General features: G+C 41.9%; 2 protein-coding genes across 3 annotated transcripts in view; both read right to left on the reverse strand.

Moving 5' to 3' along the window:
* Positions 1 to 14,101, reverse strand: part of LOC125485836 (protein NO VEIN-like) — a 44,868-nt gene extending 30,767 nt beyond the window's left edge. For both annotated transcript variants that reach the window (XM_048610611.1, XM_048610610.1), the window contains exons 1-10: positions 13,857 to 14,101; positions 12,508 to 12,717; positions 11,611 to 11,789; positions 9,449 to 9,638; positions 8,743 to 8,885; positions 8,080 to 8,264; positions 6,805 to 7,079; positions 4,904 to 5,120; positions 3,718 to 3,898; positions 1,384 to 1,510 (exon numbers count right to left, since the gene is read on the reverse strand). In XM_048610611.1, coding sequence (XP_048466568.1) covers positions 1,384 to 1,510; positions 3,718 to 3,898; positions 4,904 to 5,120; positions 6,805 to 7,079; positions 8,080 to 8,264; positions 8,743 to 8,885; positions 9,449 to 9,638; positions 11,611 to 11,789; positions 12,508 to 12,717; positions 13,857 to 14,073 — 1,924 coding nt within the window. In that variant the 5' untranslated portion in view covers positions 14,074 to 14,101. The remainder of the gene's footprint in view (positions 1 to 1,383; positions 1,511 to 3,717; positions 3,899 to 4,903; positions 5,121 to 6,804; positions 7,080 to 8,079; positions 8,265 to 8,742; positions 8,886 to 9,448; positions 9,639 to 11,610; positions 11,790 to 12,507; positions 12,718 to 13,856) is intronic.
* Positions 14,102 to 14,319: 218 nt separating this feature from the next.
* The window catches only part of LOC109912379 (protein NO VEIN-like), a 54,494-nt gene continuing 54,345 nt past the window's right edge, over positions 14,320 to 14,468 (reverse strand). Inside the window, exon 24 of the mRNA XM_048611070.1 lies at positions 14,320 to 14,352. Coding sequence (XP_048467027.1) covers positions 14,320 to 14,352 — 33 coding nt within the window. The remainder of the gene's footprint in view (positions 14,353 to 14,468) is intronic.

Here is a 14,468-nt window from a genome sequence, read left to right on the forward strand (position 1 = left end):
TTTCTGAAGAAGGGTCTAGGCCCGAAACGTCAGCCTTCCTGCTCCTCTGATGCTGCTTGGCCTGCTGTGTTCATCCAGCTCTACACCTTGTTATCTCAGATTCTCCAGCATCGGCAGTTCCTACTATCTCAGAGATAGATGCTATTGGTTGGAATCATAGTTAAATTCCACCATTAATTAGGTAATAGTGAAGTTGGCTTAATTTGCTTACTTGACTGGTCTTATTTTGGTTGCTACATGTGATAAAGTTTAAATAATTGTTTCAGTATTTGATTGTGAGATTTCTTAATAAGCAGCCAAATTAATGACAGCTTCTGGCAATTTACACATTCCTTAAAGAGAAAGATATCTACCTTGCAAGATTTTGCATTCTATAGGCACTAAGTCCTCGATGGTATTGTGGTGCAGTGAGAATTGTGGCTCACGGCTATCTTACTTAAAGAGCTAAGTCAGATGTAGATATCTGTCACTGTCAAACCTCATCCTCTACATGCGCAGATACACCAAAAGGTTGAGCAATAGACATTGGACCACAATTGGAAGTAGCAACCTTGGTCACCCATTCCCTCTTTCACTCCACCCTTGTCCTCCAGGAAAACTGAAGTCAGTTTTGTGCTCCATTCTATCACCAAAGAGGTCTTGTGGCACAGCTATAGTGTTCCTGCCTCAGGGTCATTAGCTCTGAGTTCAAGTACCAGGAAATAATGGCCAAGGTGTGGGTCATAACATTGCCAAGCAGGTCAGGTATCCATTTGGAAATCATTCCAACACATACCAATGACAGATGGTAAGGAGCAGGAGAAATTGCTTGGCAGCCAAATGATGAAAGAAGTTTGGAACTTCTACCATCACTATTCACAGCTCCAAGCAATAAAGGTGTACATTGCCATAGCATGTCTGATTCCTTCGGAGATAATTCACTCAGTTGGCTGGACAACTGGTGTGCATCACATTGATACTACCAACACATCTCTATAAAATCTCTGCAAGGTCTCCTCTACTGAAGGAGAACAACCCTGGTTTCTCCAATCTCTCCACGTAACATCGGATGGCATCGGGGATGTCCTTACAAGTACTGGCCTTACAGCACTATTCGGTGATGCACACTCACTGGCACAATGCATTTAAGCTCAAGTATGGATCTGCTTAAATATGCAGTGAAAGTGCACGGAAACCAGACGAGAACTGTTATATGATGACAACAAATGTGCAGACCTTCATATAATCCTGCAATGGTTAGATTTGTCACAGCAGTACGATGCAAGACAAAACACAATTCAAGATGTGAACCACAATCAATATTTTCATTAATGGTTGTATGAGATTTCTCCTCTGTGACAGAAAATAGCTTAAAATGGACTTGAGATTCCAAGAAAAACTTACCTAGAATGGCATAAATCACTGACACATCCTGTAGGATGTCACTGTTGGGAAACGATACTTTACTGCATATGAGCACAAGCAGACTCACATAGTGTTTCATAGCTGGTATTTTCTCAACATCGAGAGTCTATCAATTGAAATAAATAAATAAAGTGACAAATCTAGACTCAACAGCAATTATCATGCAAACAAGTACCATACACTCAAGATTAAAATGTTATTATATTGAAATGCACAATTGGGCAATAGTTCTCCATACTGGAATTCCTAGCCCTCTAGCAGAGTGCTCTGGGATGAAAATTATGATTACGCGTATGGTCACTTGGCGCATTATTCTTTTAAACATATCAATATCCACAGATCATAACCACTGCTCCTATTTTCTCTGACAGTGGGAGCAAGGACCAGTTCTGTTGTTGTCATTTACACCCCACCTTGGTGAAACTTCTGTTTCTTTTCTTGTCTGTTACCATTCCTTTTGTCTTGTATCTTCATCATGTTTTGTCACTGAAATCATTCTTGCCTTCCACCTTATTACTGACCATTTTCCATTGTTCTTTCTTCCACATTCCTCTTCCTGTATTTTCTTAAAGGCTGTTAAATCTCTAAATTCTTCCAGCTGTAAAACCAGGGGTGGGGTCTTTCCTTTTTGTTCAGAGTATGACGATGGGCATAAAAATGGGCATGACAGCTCCCCATCACCCCAACGCCTGGGAAAGGCCACTGGATCACGAACCTCAGGGGGTCCTCAGTGGACTTCCCACCGTGATCAATTCCCAGACAGTGATGTCCTGCCATATCTGAAGCTACTAGTCAAACAGCGGCTGGCAGTCTGAAACAGAGACAGAACACTGGAAAAGCTCAGCAGCTCCGGCGTTGGGAGAAACAGAAGTAATGTTTTGAGTCCAGTGATCCTTCTTCAAAACTGACTCCATTTCTCTCTCCACAGAAGCTGCTGGACTTGCTAAGTTTTTCCAGCATTCTCTCATGTTTGTTTCAGATTTCTAGCATCTGCAGTGTTTTGCCTTTGTTACAGGCAGGCAGTCACTTTGTCAGCGTCAGTGCCCATGGAAGAGGGGCAGAGCTGCTAGACTGGGTCTGCGGCAGGTGGTGAGGGAACCAACAAGAGGGAAAAACATACTTGACCTCATCCTTACCAATCTACCAGCTGCAGACGTATCTGTCCATGACAGTATCAGTAAGAGTGACCATTGCATAGTCCTTGTGGAGACAAAGTCCCACCTTCACATTGAGAATAACCTCCATTATGTTGTGTGGCACTATCACCATGCTAAATGGGACAGACTTCGCACAGATCTAGCAACTCAATGACTGGGCATCCATGAGGTGCTATGGGCCATTGGTTGTAGTAGAATTGTACCCTAGCACAATCTGTAACCTCATGGCCCAGCATATCCCCCACTCAACCATTACCATCAAGCCAGGGGATCAACCCTGGTTCAATGGATAATGCAGGAGGACACGCCAGGAGCAGCACTAGGCATACCTGAAGATAAGACAGCAACCTGATGAAGCTACCAAACAGGACTACTTGCACACCAAACAGCGAAAGCAGGAAGTGATAGAGCTAAGTGATCCCACAACCAACGGATCAGATCTAAGCTCTGCAGTCCTGCCACATCCAGTTGTGAATGGTGGTGGACAATTAAACAACTCCCTGGAGGAGGAGGCTCCACAAATATCCCCATCCTCAATGATGAGTGGGTCCAGAACATCAGTGCAAAGTATGCATGTTTAAACAACCTGCTTGACTGGCATTATATGCAAAAATATTCAGTAACAGCAGTGTGTCCTATTTACAAGATGCACTGCAGAAATTCACCAAAGATCCTTAGTTAGCACCTTCCAAACCCATAAACCACTTCCATCTTGGCATCCCATGGCACTTACATGGGGACATCTGCAAGTTCCCTCCAAGCCACTCACAATCCTGACTTGGAAACATCTCACCGCTCCTTCAGTGTTATTGGTTCCAAATCCTGGAATTCCTTCCCTAATGGCATTGTGGGTCAATCCATAGCAGGTGGACTATAGCAGTTCAAGAAGGCCGCTCACCAACACTTTCTCAAGGGGCAACTAGGGACGGGTAATAAATGCTGGGCCCAGCCGGTGACACCTGCACCTCACAAATATGAAAAAAAGAGTAATGGGACCAAAGCCTAATATAAGGAGCTTCATCCCTCACCTTTGGCTTGTCCTAAACACTCTCTCCGCCCTGCACACACAATAATGACATACTCAAATTCCTTGGCCATAAAATTTACAGAAAAGGTAGAGGCAAACATTAATTGTTATATATGATTTTAGACATACCTTCTGAAAAAGATCTTTCATATCGTCCCATTGACGGTAGAAAGGTGCAAGCAGGTAAGGTTCCTGGAAAGATCCCTTTGTATCCTGAATTTGATATTTATATCGCTGGAACATTCCAGTTGGGTCACTCCAAAATACATCCTTCAAATGGCAGAATTTTCCAGAACAAAGCGGTTCAGTGCTTTGAAAGAAAGTTGAGCATTTACTCCAAATTGCACAAAAGTTGTTTATTTAGCAAAAAAATACAATCTATCTCATGTTGTGTTGTTGCTTCCTACAAATGAGGTCACTGGCTAAAGCGCTCTAGAAACAAGTCACCTGATCAAAGAATCTTTCACAATCTGAGGAACTCTTTGAAATGCTGTTGTTTTGTAAACAAAAAGCATACAATATGTGCACAGCAAGTTTTCACATACTAATCAATGAGGTAATCATCTGATAATTTACTTTTGTTGAGGGACAATTATTGCCCAGGACATGGAGAACTTCCTCCAAATAGTCAATTGGGATCTTTTACATCCAGCTGTGAATTTATGGGGCTTTGATTCAAAATCATTTCTGAAAGACAGCAGCTTCAATAGTCTCTCTGTAACCCACAAGTGTGTTGGATTAGATTTTACTCTCACATTTCTGGAGCAAGGTTCAAGCCAGTATTCTTCCGACTCATTTAGACATTGCTGTAGGAGTCCCTTATACAGAAAGTGCAATGGAAGGGAATTAAAGGTGTGAGTGATTTCCCTGCTACACCTTCAATAATCCTGGGGTCTTGACATAGAATTTTCCCAGATGGCTGAGGAGAGGCTAATATTAGTTGAGAATCCATCACCCTCCCATTCACTTCCCCCTCCAGCCCCTGCAGCTGTCACCAGGGAGTAACCTATGCTGGTCACCATGGACATTTCCAAGTGGCCAATGACTGGAAGAAAGAAGACACTTGAGCACATTCTCATTGACATGATTGGGGAGAGGATGTATCAAAAAATAGAAGAGGAAAGTTCAGACACCTGTGGACCAATTAGCAAACAAAATCCAAAATGGAACGGAATGCAGTGTGAAAATTAAAGATAGCAACAGAAGCTTCATCTGATCAAAAGGCTCCATCAGAATACCAACATTTTAGCATTCTCCACATCCCACTGACAAGTTAACAAGGCACATATTGGAAAACCGATAGGGTTGTGGATACCTGGTAGGTACAAACACAGCTGGGAAATGCTTGAACAGTTCTGTCAGCTGACTCCCACTGCAGTTCCTACCCAAGTAAGCGTAAACCCTGTGTATGTGCTCTGCTGACGTCTGAAATTCTGCACCTTCCAAATCAGCAGATTCACTTGGAGGCTTCTTCACACACCACGATTTGAAGTGGTTGATCATCATGTCCACAGAAATGGAGGTCTTAATACCTGAGAAAAGTAGAGAATATTCAAGCAATCCACAGGACAGACAGCATTATTAATGGAGTAGAAGAGCATCTTGTCTCTTTTTAAAAGAAAAACATTTAGTTATAACAATGCATTTAAACAGGTCATGTAAAATTGGAAAAAACACCCAAAAAATGTTGAATACATCACGTTGAGAGAGAAAGCAGAGTTGACTTTTCAGTTCAGACCTGAAACATTAACTCTGTTTTTCTCACTAGAAATGTCACCAGAACAGATCAGAGTTTCTACCATTTTCTGTTTTTGTTTGATTTCCTGCAACCACAATATTTTTCTCTTTGTAAAGTATGGATTAGGTTAGAAAATTGAATGATTGCTGCTCTAATGAAACAAAAATGACATCAGATTATTTCTTGCAGGCCAGAAAATACAAAAATGAAATTCAGATACTGTTTGCTGATACTTCAAGAAACACAGGCCAAGTTATTAATAATAGTTTGCTGAACTGGCCCATGTGGTCCTCTATTAAAGACCAAAGTTACATGAATTTCTGCCACTACGAGACAGAACCAGAGACACGTGGATGTTGTACTGTTTGTGGAGAAAGAATGACTGTAGACTGAACCACAAGAGTGAACTCTCCCTCATACCAGGGAGGGGAGCTCTCATCTGCATCAAGTCACGATTCATGACCCAGTCCTGTAAATTACTGAGGATGTGCTGCATTGCCGAAGATGTACACTAAACACTTATGTTACGCATCCTATTTTTTTCTTTTTCTCCCCATGGGATGTCTTTGGTCAGTTCAGCATTTGTTGCACATCTCTAACTGCCCTTGAGTTGAGTGGCTTGCTCAGGCCATTTCAGAGGGCTGTACACAGGCAAGGACATAGACACCAAACCATGTTAGGGCAGAAGACTTCCTTCCCTGAAAGGTTTAACAATACATGGACAATGGCTGTCGCTGTCACCATCAGAGACTTAGCTTTACACTGGAGGTGTTTATTAATTGAATTTAAATGCCACTGGCTGCCATGATAGGTTTTTAAACTAGAGTCTCCAGGATATTAATCTTGTCCTCTGGATGATTAGTCTAGTGACAGCACCATATTGCCAAAGATTCAAATGTCAAGAGATTGTAACGATTCCCCAATAAATGTATTGGTATTTTAAGGCTGCTTTCAGGTTAGATGTGTATGAAATGAGTTTAGTTATCAGCACATTTAAAAAGATGGTCAGACTATGCCTGATGGATATTACTCCATCTTCATTTGGGAAGGTTCTGACTGGGACTTTTCGTTACAAGAGGATAAGTCACAGCACCAGTAATCCTGTTGCAACATCAGTTAAGGAATCCCATTTGCTTCATGACACCATTCCCGTTTTACCATTGTTAAAGATGCCGGACTATGGGAGATGCAGCTCGTGGAATCAGTCGGAAATGCCAGAAATCCAATCCCACATAATCCCACCATTAACACAAAAGTGTACTTTCCAACAAGAATACTGAACAACGATCAGGGACTTGAACTTTGGCTGTCTTTCTGCTAATACCCCAGCTGAGGTCATCTAACACAGGTCAGGAATTGTAGCTGACAGCTTTCAGTTTGCACCAATCAGTTACACACTAACCAATCAGCAAAGCCTGACCACAATGCCTTTTCAAAAATTCTAAATGATCAGCTAAAGGTTTCCCATTTGTACTCACCAGCGAAAGCAGCAAAAGTGCTCTGTTCAAGCAGATCACAACATACATAGCTGACACGGTTGGCTAATAGTTCCTTTAAATTGCTTGAACTCAGGTATACCTCACTAGGACGTAGATATGCTGTACAAGATCCTGAACCATTCTCAGCTGGGCTGGCAGTTGGTAACCATGACAGAGTTGTAAGATAAATTGCAAAAGAAGAATGAATTTCGTTCTTTAGGATTTTATCCTGGCTGTCAACGAGTCTAGCTGTGCAATACTGAGAGAATCTGCAACTGGAATGGAGAATTAACAGAAGTTAATTTTGAGAATATTGAAAATACTTCATTGTTCAAGCCAGGCACCTTTCTGCACCAGCAGTAATTACATTTAGCTGAAGGAAAATCATTATGAATGTATTCAAGAGGTGACTAGATATAGCACTTGGGGTGAATGGGATCAAAGGTTATGGGGAGAAAGCAGGATTAGGCTATTGAGTTGGATGATCAGCCATGATCATGTAGAATGGCAGAGCAGACTCGAAGGGCTGAATGGCCTCCTCCTGCTCCTATCTTCTATTTTTCTATGCAACAGCCTGACTATTAATTCAGTCTTTCCATGAAACCATAAGGAAGATCACAAAGACTTCACAGTGCAACAGATGATAAAATTCTCACTACATATTCCTAGTGAATGTTCATATTTGTCAACTTAGTTCATAATAAGTTGTTACATGAACAGATAAGGAAAATATTTTCAATGTATTTATGGGGAAGCTAGATCAATGCATGAGAGGAAAGGAAGGGAAGGTTAGATGGGATTAGATTAAAAGGAGCGTAAGAAGGTATATGGCCTATTTCAGTGCCTCAGGCTCAATGTAGTGATGTATCATATGAGTTAATTTACAAATTATCTCTGATTTTGGCATAAAAATGAAAATCCAGTTAGCACACAGTTAGTTACTTTCCACAGCATCAGGAGGAGCTGTGTTCTTTGCTTGTGATTCTCTAATGCAGGAAGTGACTGGTTCTAATCAGGCATTGAGGAGATGGAGTTCCTGAAGGGGCGTGACACAATTTGAATTGCCATTTTGCACCTCCCCACCTCAACTGGAAACAGGTTGTTTGCTCAAAACCCTACAACCTTGAGCAGCTGAAAGAAAGGGTAAAAGAAGGATGAGAAAAAGAGGAGAAAGAGGAAGCAAACATTGGAGAAGGAGGAAAGAGGTAAACTTTAAAAAAAAATCTAAATTTGACATAAATATTGAGTGACTGCAACAACACACAATTAACTTACCCAGAGTCCCAGTTTCTGTCAAAGAGTTTGAGCAGGTTAATCCTCTGTTGGAATTTCATCTGATCAGGCAGAGCTTCTGTAGTCAAGAGGCTGTGAAGCTCCTGACAGACATAATCTTCCACCATGTATGTATTATCTGCTGTGTTGGGCCACAAATCACAGACATGTGCCCATGGGCTAGATGCCTACAAATATTTCAAAGAAAAGAAAACAAAAATTACTTAAGCTGGAAATTTCTAAAATCTGTCAACAAAACCCAACTTTAGCTTGCATTGTGATAACAGTCCATTTTTCCAGCTCTTTATTCCAGAGATACTAAGGCCTCCTACCTATTAGTGCTACTGTTTAGGGGCCAGGACTGGGACCAACCAGTCAATATATCACTAAGAAACAGCTTTACTGACTCAGTCATCAAGGGAGAGCTGACAGAAGACTGCAAGGGGGAAGTGACTCACAAACTGCTGCAGGGTTAGTGCAAAACGGACTGCGTGGGGCGAAGAGAAGTGGGAGGTGGTTTGTGTGGAGCTGAAACACTCACAGATCAGATGGGCTGAACAGCCTGTTTCTGGGCTGTTAAGTACACACTGTGTACGTAAACGCAATCAAATTCGGGTATGTACCGCAAGTAAAATGATAATAAGATTAATAATTAGTTTAACTAACCAGTTCCTGTTTTGTGAAAGTGCATTTTTTCTTTTGAAAAACAAACAAATCCTGAACACCAAGGGAGCTGAAAAACGTCCTCCATCCTTCAGAATCATTATCAGTCTGCAGGTAGCATGAGTCCAATAGTACCCAGTCAACACCTGCACGTGCAAAAGTATAATTACAACTCATCGTGGACACAGAAGGGCTTTATCAGCACTTGTCACCACCCAGCACACTGTACAGATTTTGACTAATATGTTCCAAGAGATATGTGCCCTATCGGAATTCCATCATAACCACCAGCAAGATGGGCAGGTAGTATCAGCATTGTCAGATACCGGCCACAAGGAAGCACCAAGCACCTCTCTACACTGGGAACAGGAGAGGAAGTTATTCCATCTCTGAGTTGCTGATCACAGACGACCACCAGCATGGATCACCTGTCTGTCCCCTCTGGGCATACCAGAGGTAGTAAACAGACCACACAGAGGAGGGAGAAACGCATGGATTGTCTGAAAGACTCATTTATAATGCACTCAGTGATAAATTCAACACATCAAATTCGCTGTTAATCAATCACAGAATATAGAATTTAGTTTATTATTCTATCTGACAGTTCAGAATTAGCCTTGTGTAATGCTACTTATTTGCTGTAACACATCCCAGTATCTAATATCCATCCATTGCCCCCATTTCCACATCCCCAAGTTTGTTTTTTTACCTGGAAGATCCACCGGTAAATTAATGGTATTCTTGTAGTTACATGTAAAGTTGACATTAACATGTAATGGACAGACAAAGCCCTTATTAGTAAGCACTGGAATGTATGGTCTAAACTGCTGTAGCTCATTATCCTGGCAATGCACCTTGAGGAAGATGCTGTAGCTGACCACAATACCTTGAGACTTCTCCTGGGAAGAGACAATGATAGAGAGGGGAGGAGAAACAAATACATAATGTGAACAAATGTGACTGTATAATCTGGAGGTTATAACCAACACCAGGTTTTGGGCCAAAAAACCCAAAATGACATCCACCCGTTTCAGTAAAGTTACACGCTGAATGAAGATATCCCTCATGCCCCTACGACCAATCATAAACCACATTACTGTCATGACATAGAATGCTTTCAAGATTATAAAAACAACTTATATTCAGCACATTCAGGTAATAATGCATCACTTCACAAAGCAGTTTAAGGAGGGAATCCCAAAGCCATAACCACCAATATGATCACAATCAGGAATCCTCAAAAGGCCAGATCTGGAGGAGCAGAGATCTCAGAGGGTTGTGGGGCTGGAGGGGATTACAGAGTTAGGGAGTGGTAAGATCTTAGATTAATGTGGACTAAGGACAGTAATTTTAAAATGGAGGTGTTGCTTAGGGCTTCAAAATAGGTCAACAAGGTTTGGATACAGGCATCAAAATCTTTTGTAGAGCATGAGTTTCTGGGAGGCTGATCATGGCTGTAATTGAATAGTCAAGACCACAGAGGTATCAAAGGCCTGGATGTAAGTGCCCTGAGACAGGGCAGACTCGGATCATATCATAGATGTGGAATTAGCCAGTCTTGGTGGTGAGACAGCATGTGGCCAGAATCTTATCGTGGAGTCAAACACAACACCTAGTGTGTAAAGCTCTTTCAGCTTCACAGAATTGCTAGGGACTGAGCTCATAGTGTGACAGAAGACAATGGTTAGCACTACTGCCTCACAGCGCCAAGGACCCGGGTTCAATTCCAGCCTTGGGTCACTGTCTGTGTAGTGTTTGCATGTTCTCCCTGTGTCTGCATGGGGTTCCTCCGGGTGCTCTGGTTTCTTCCCACAGTCCAAAGATGTGCATGTTGGCTGTGCTAAATTGCCTATTTTTTTCCAGGGATGTGCAGGCTAGGTGGATTAGTTATGGTAAATGCGGGGTTATGGGGATAGGGTGGCAATGCTAGGTCTGGATGGGATGCTTTTTGGAGGGTCAGTGCAGACTCCATCGGTGAATGGCCTCTTTCTGCACTGTCGGGATTCTATGTCAATGACTTCAGTCTTTTTAATATTTAGCCATGTATATTTCTGTTCATCCAGTAGCAGATGTGGACGAGGAATCTGACAAAAACAAAAGAGACGGTGAAGGCATCGAGAGAATGGTGTTGAGGTACAGGCTGGAGTCATCAATGTACACGAGGAATCTGATGTGGGTTTGGGGGAGAAGCCTGGAGGAAGATAGTGTGTCAAAGGCTGTGGACATGCCTAGCAGAACTCGGAGTGATAGTTTACCCCAATTAAACAGGTAGGCTGAGATTTGGAACTTTGCCATAAACAGTTTCAAAACCATGACACGAGCAAAAACTTGACTGTAAGGATTCAAAACTGGAATTCTGGGCAAGAGGCAATAGCAATATCAAAGATTTTGGAGAGGAAAATGAGATAAAGATGGATTGGTGGCTTCAGTGTAAAAAGTGGAAGCTTTTTTGGGATCCTTATTTTTAAATTACATATTTAGGGCAGCATGGTGGCTCATTGGTTAGCACTGCTGCCTTACAGCACCAGGGACCCGGGTTTGATTCTCGTCTCAGGTGACTGTCTGTGTGGAGTTTCTGCCGGGGGCTCTGGTTTCCTCCCACAGGCCAAAGGTATGCAGGATAGGTGGATTGGCCATGCTAAATTACCCGTAGTGTCCAGGGATGTGTAGGCTAGGTGGGTTAGCCATGGGACATGTAGGGTTATAGGGATAGGTTAGTGAGTGGGATGCTCTTCAGAGGAGTGGTGTGGACTTGATGGGTTGAATGGTCTATTCCCACACTGTAGAATTCTATATTCAGTGATGAAAATATGACTTGCACAGCAGACACCTTTGCACTAAATGTGACAGTGTTGAATATGAAAAGTTTACCTTCCATTTTTGCTCCTTTAAGGTGGGTAGAATGTACTCGAACATGACTTTCTCTGGTTTAAGATAATAAACGTCCATCCTTTCCAGAAGTTTGCGAACCTGGGAGTTACTCAGATTGTCCAGGCAGGTAAGCACATTGGGGTGGACAGTCTTTAGATCCCGATATAGTTCCTGAATACCTGATTAGAAAAGCAGATAGCTATGATTATGATCAGTTTCAAACTGCAGATCATCTCAAAAGGCAAAAATGCAGTAATGCAGAGAAGGCAGGATCGGTGACTCTAAACTTACAACTCAACCTAACTTTAGAAGTTGCTTCCAAGTTTAAATGTATTCTAAGCCTGGGAAAACAGAATTTAGTATTCTCAGTTTGGTAGCTCTGGGGCTGTAATAATGATAGCACTGTACGAGCTTTACTTTCAAGGACTAGTCATCCTTTAGAGCAGGAACAGACATATTGGTACAGGAAGAAGCAGATTGACAGCCAATGAATTCCAAAATACACCTCAGCCACCTTTTATGAGGATAGGTAATCTGCTGGTGAGCTGATGGCAAGGGCATTAATGTGAGCAGCCAGGCCAACAGAACATGGTCTGTATTTATCAGACACAGTTTCAAGTACTGCAGCAGAACAGTGATGCTCAGGTTTAGCAGGAAGGGGACAAGAACAACAACGAACCTTTTACTGCCTTCTGTGCCTTGCATTAAACAGGTAACAGACAGGGCTCACTCATCAAACCATTCTGGAGGCTTTTGCCATTGGGGAGGGCATTGAGGGAAAGTGCAGACAGCAGCAGAACATTACCTTGATAAAACACAGCTCTCTCAAACAATACTGCATTAAGCCATGTCTTGGCATTAGATCTTTAATATGGAACAACAAAAGTCATCCTTTACCTCGCCCACGGTTTACAAATTGTTCATTCTCTTCATCATAGAGGGGGAAAAATATGGCTTGACCTTTCAGTGATACCATACTTCCATCAGCAAGAGGAATGATTGGAACTGATTTCAGATCATCCAAGAGCTGATCTGTATTTCCATATTCTTGATCGAGGCTGCGATAGTTACACACCAGTAATTTTGCAATCTTTTTCATGTCATCATCTGATCAAGAAATTGTAAAAAAAAGTTAAAATCTGAACTAAAATCAAAGTCAAGATTTTAAACTCTCCCATCGTCCCTCCCAAAATCTTACTTCATCCCACATCACGGATAAAGAGAACACTAGCTTTATATTGAGCTACTTCTAAACTTCATAATTCTTCATCTTTGAATTTCACACAACCTTGAAGCTAAGGAGCTTCTTAAGTTCCCAATGAAATTTATTTTCCTCAAGAAATAGCCATAAGTTAAGTCCATTTAGATTTTCTGAACAGTGCTTCTTGAATTTGAAAGCTTGTTGGTGGTCTGCATTATGAGTCTCGGCTTTTCACATTGGGAAGAGACTACAGGACTTGGTGTCTGATTAGATTTGTACAGCTGACATGAATCGGCTAACTAAATACCACAGGCATGGATAAAGTACCAGTCAAGGCCACAGTGAGACCTTTGGGTCCAAGTACTTTGTGTTTTTCTTTAAAAACCTGGCATTTTTTGTAAAAAGTACAAATTTCCACAAGTTATAAAACTATAGCATCATTGTATTATTTGTGGTTAGTAATAGGATTTCCTCAAGTCAGTTCAGCACCTCCAGGATTATCAAAGCTGATAAAGATTCCACATTTCTCTTTGTTCCTTGACTGGGTGTCAGTGACAAAGCCAGCATGTATTTCCCCATTCCTAACTGCCCTTCAGCTCAGAGGGCAGTTATGAGTCAACTACACTGCTGTGGGTCTCCAGTCACATTACGGCCAGGGCTGATAAGGGCAGCAGATGTCCTTCCCCAGATCGATATTAATGAACCAGATGGCTTTAACAGTATGATGGCACCACTACTGAGACTAGCTTTACATTCCACATTTACTTCAGGGGAATTTGTTTTTTTTCCTTTAGAAAATGAAGGGGCTGGCTGAACATCCCTTCCACCATTGGCTGCAGACCAGTTGCAATGTGTATGTGAAAGTTTGGAAAGGTACCTGGGGTGAATGCCACAAATTCTGCTGGTAAACTGAAGGCAACCTGAAAATGTCAGTAATTCACCACCACGCTGTGATTTGCTAGTTGATGGTTAATGTTGTTTTGGAGCTGCAACTTCTGAACAACTTAAAAATCTACAGTAACTGAAAAAAGGACAACTTTATTACCATTAAAAGCAGAACTGGTCTCTATAACTTCCTTTGCAATGGCTTTGGTGACTGCAATAATATCGGTGCTGCTGAGTTTGTGTATCCCCAGGGCAGAAACCATGGCAGGATTAAGTGCAGACTGTACCACTGGGCTCAGGTAAGCCAGATTCAGGTGTTTCTGAAGGCGCTCTGGGGTGATTACTTCTTGTACTAAGGTATCATGTGTTATAGCCATCTGGGAAGGTAATCTGTATTCAGTCCTGCCATCTGCAACAACAAAAATGGAGACAGGATTAACTTAACAACTATAGAGAGTGGCATGCAACCAGTCACTAATTCCCCAAACAATGTAATGTTTGTCATAAACACTTTTGTATAGGTTTACCAGTGGCGTTTTGTGTCTACCCATTAAGCATTGGCAATTCATATCAGATTTGAAGGCAGTTCCTTCATTAACAATATTAAATCAACAGGGAATGGATTAATCAGGGAACAACAATGGATTTCCTGTTGACTGTAAGAATGAAAGTTGTTTACAAATGTTTCCATTTTGCAGTTATCCAGGACAGGAGGGTGGGAGGGAAACAGGAGAGTGGAGGATTGGAGAAAGAAATGGCTTCCATCAGCTGC

Source organism: Rhincodon typus, chromosome 23 (assembly GCF_021869965.1).
Source record: "Rhincodon typus isolate 14 chromosome 23, sRhiTyp1.1, whole genome shotgun sequence".
NCBI classification, from domain to species: Eukaryota; Metazoa; Chordata; class Chondrichthyes; order Orectolobiformes; family Rhincodontidae; genus Rhincodon; species Rhincodon typus.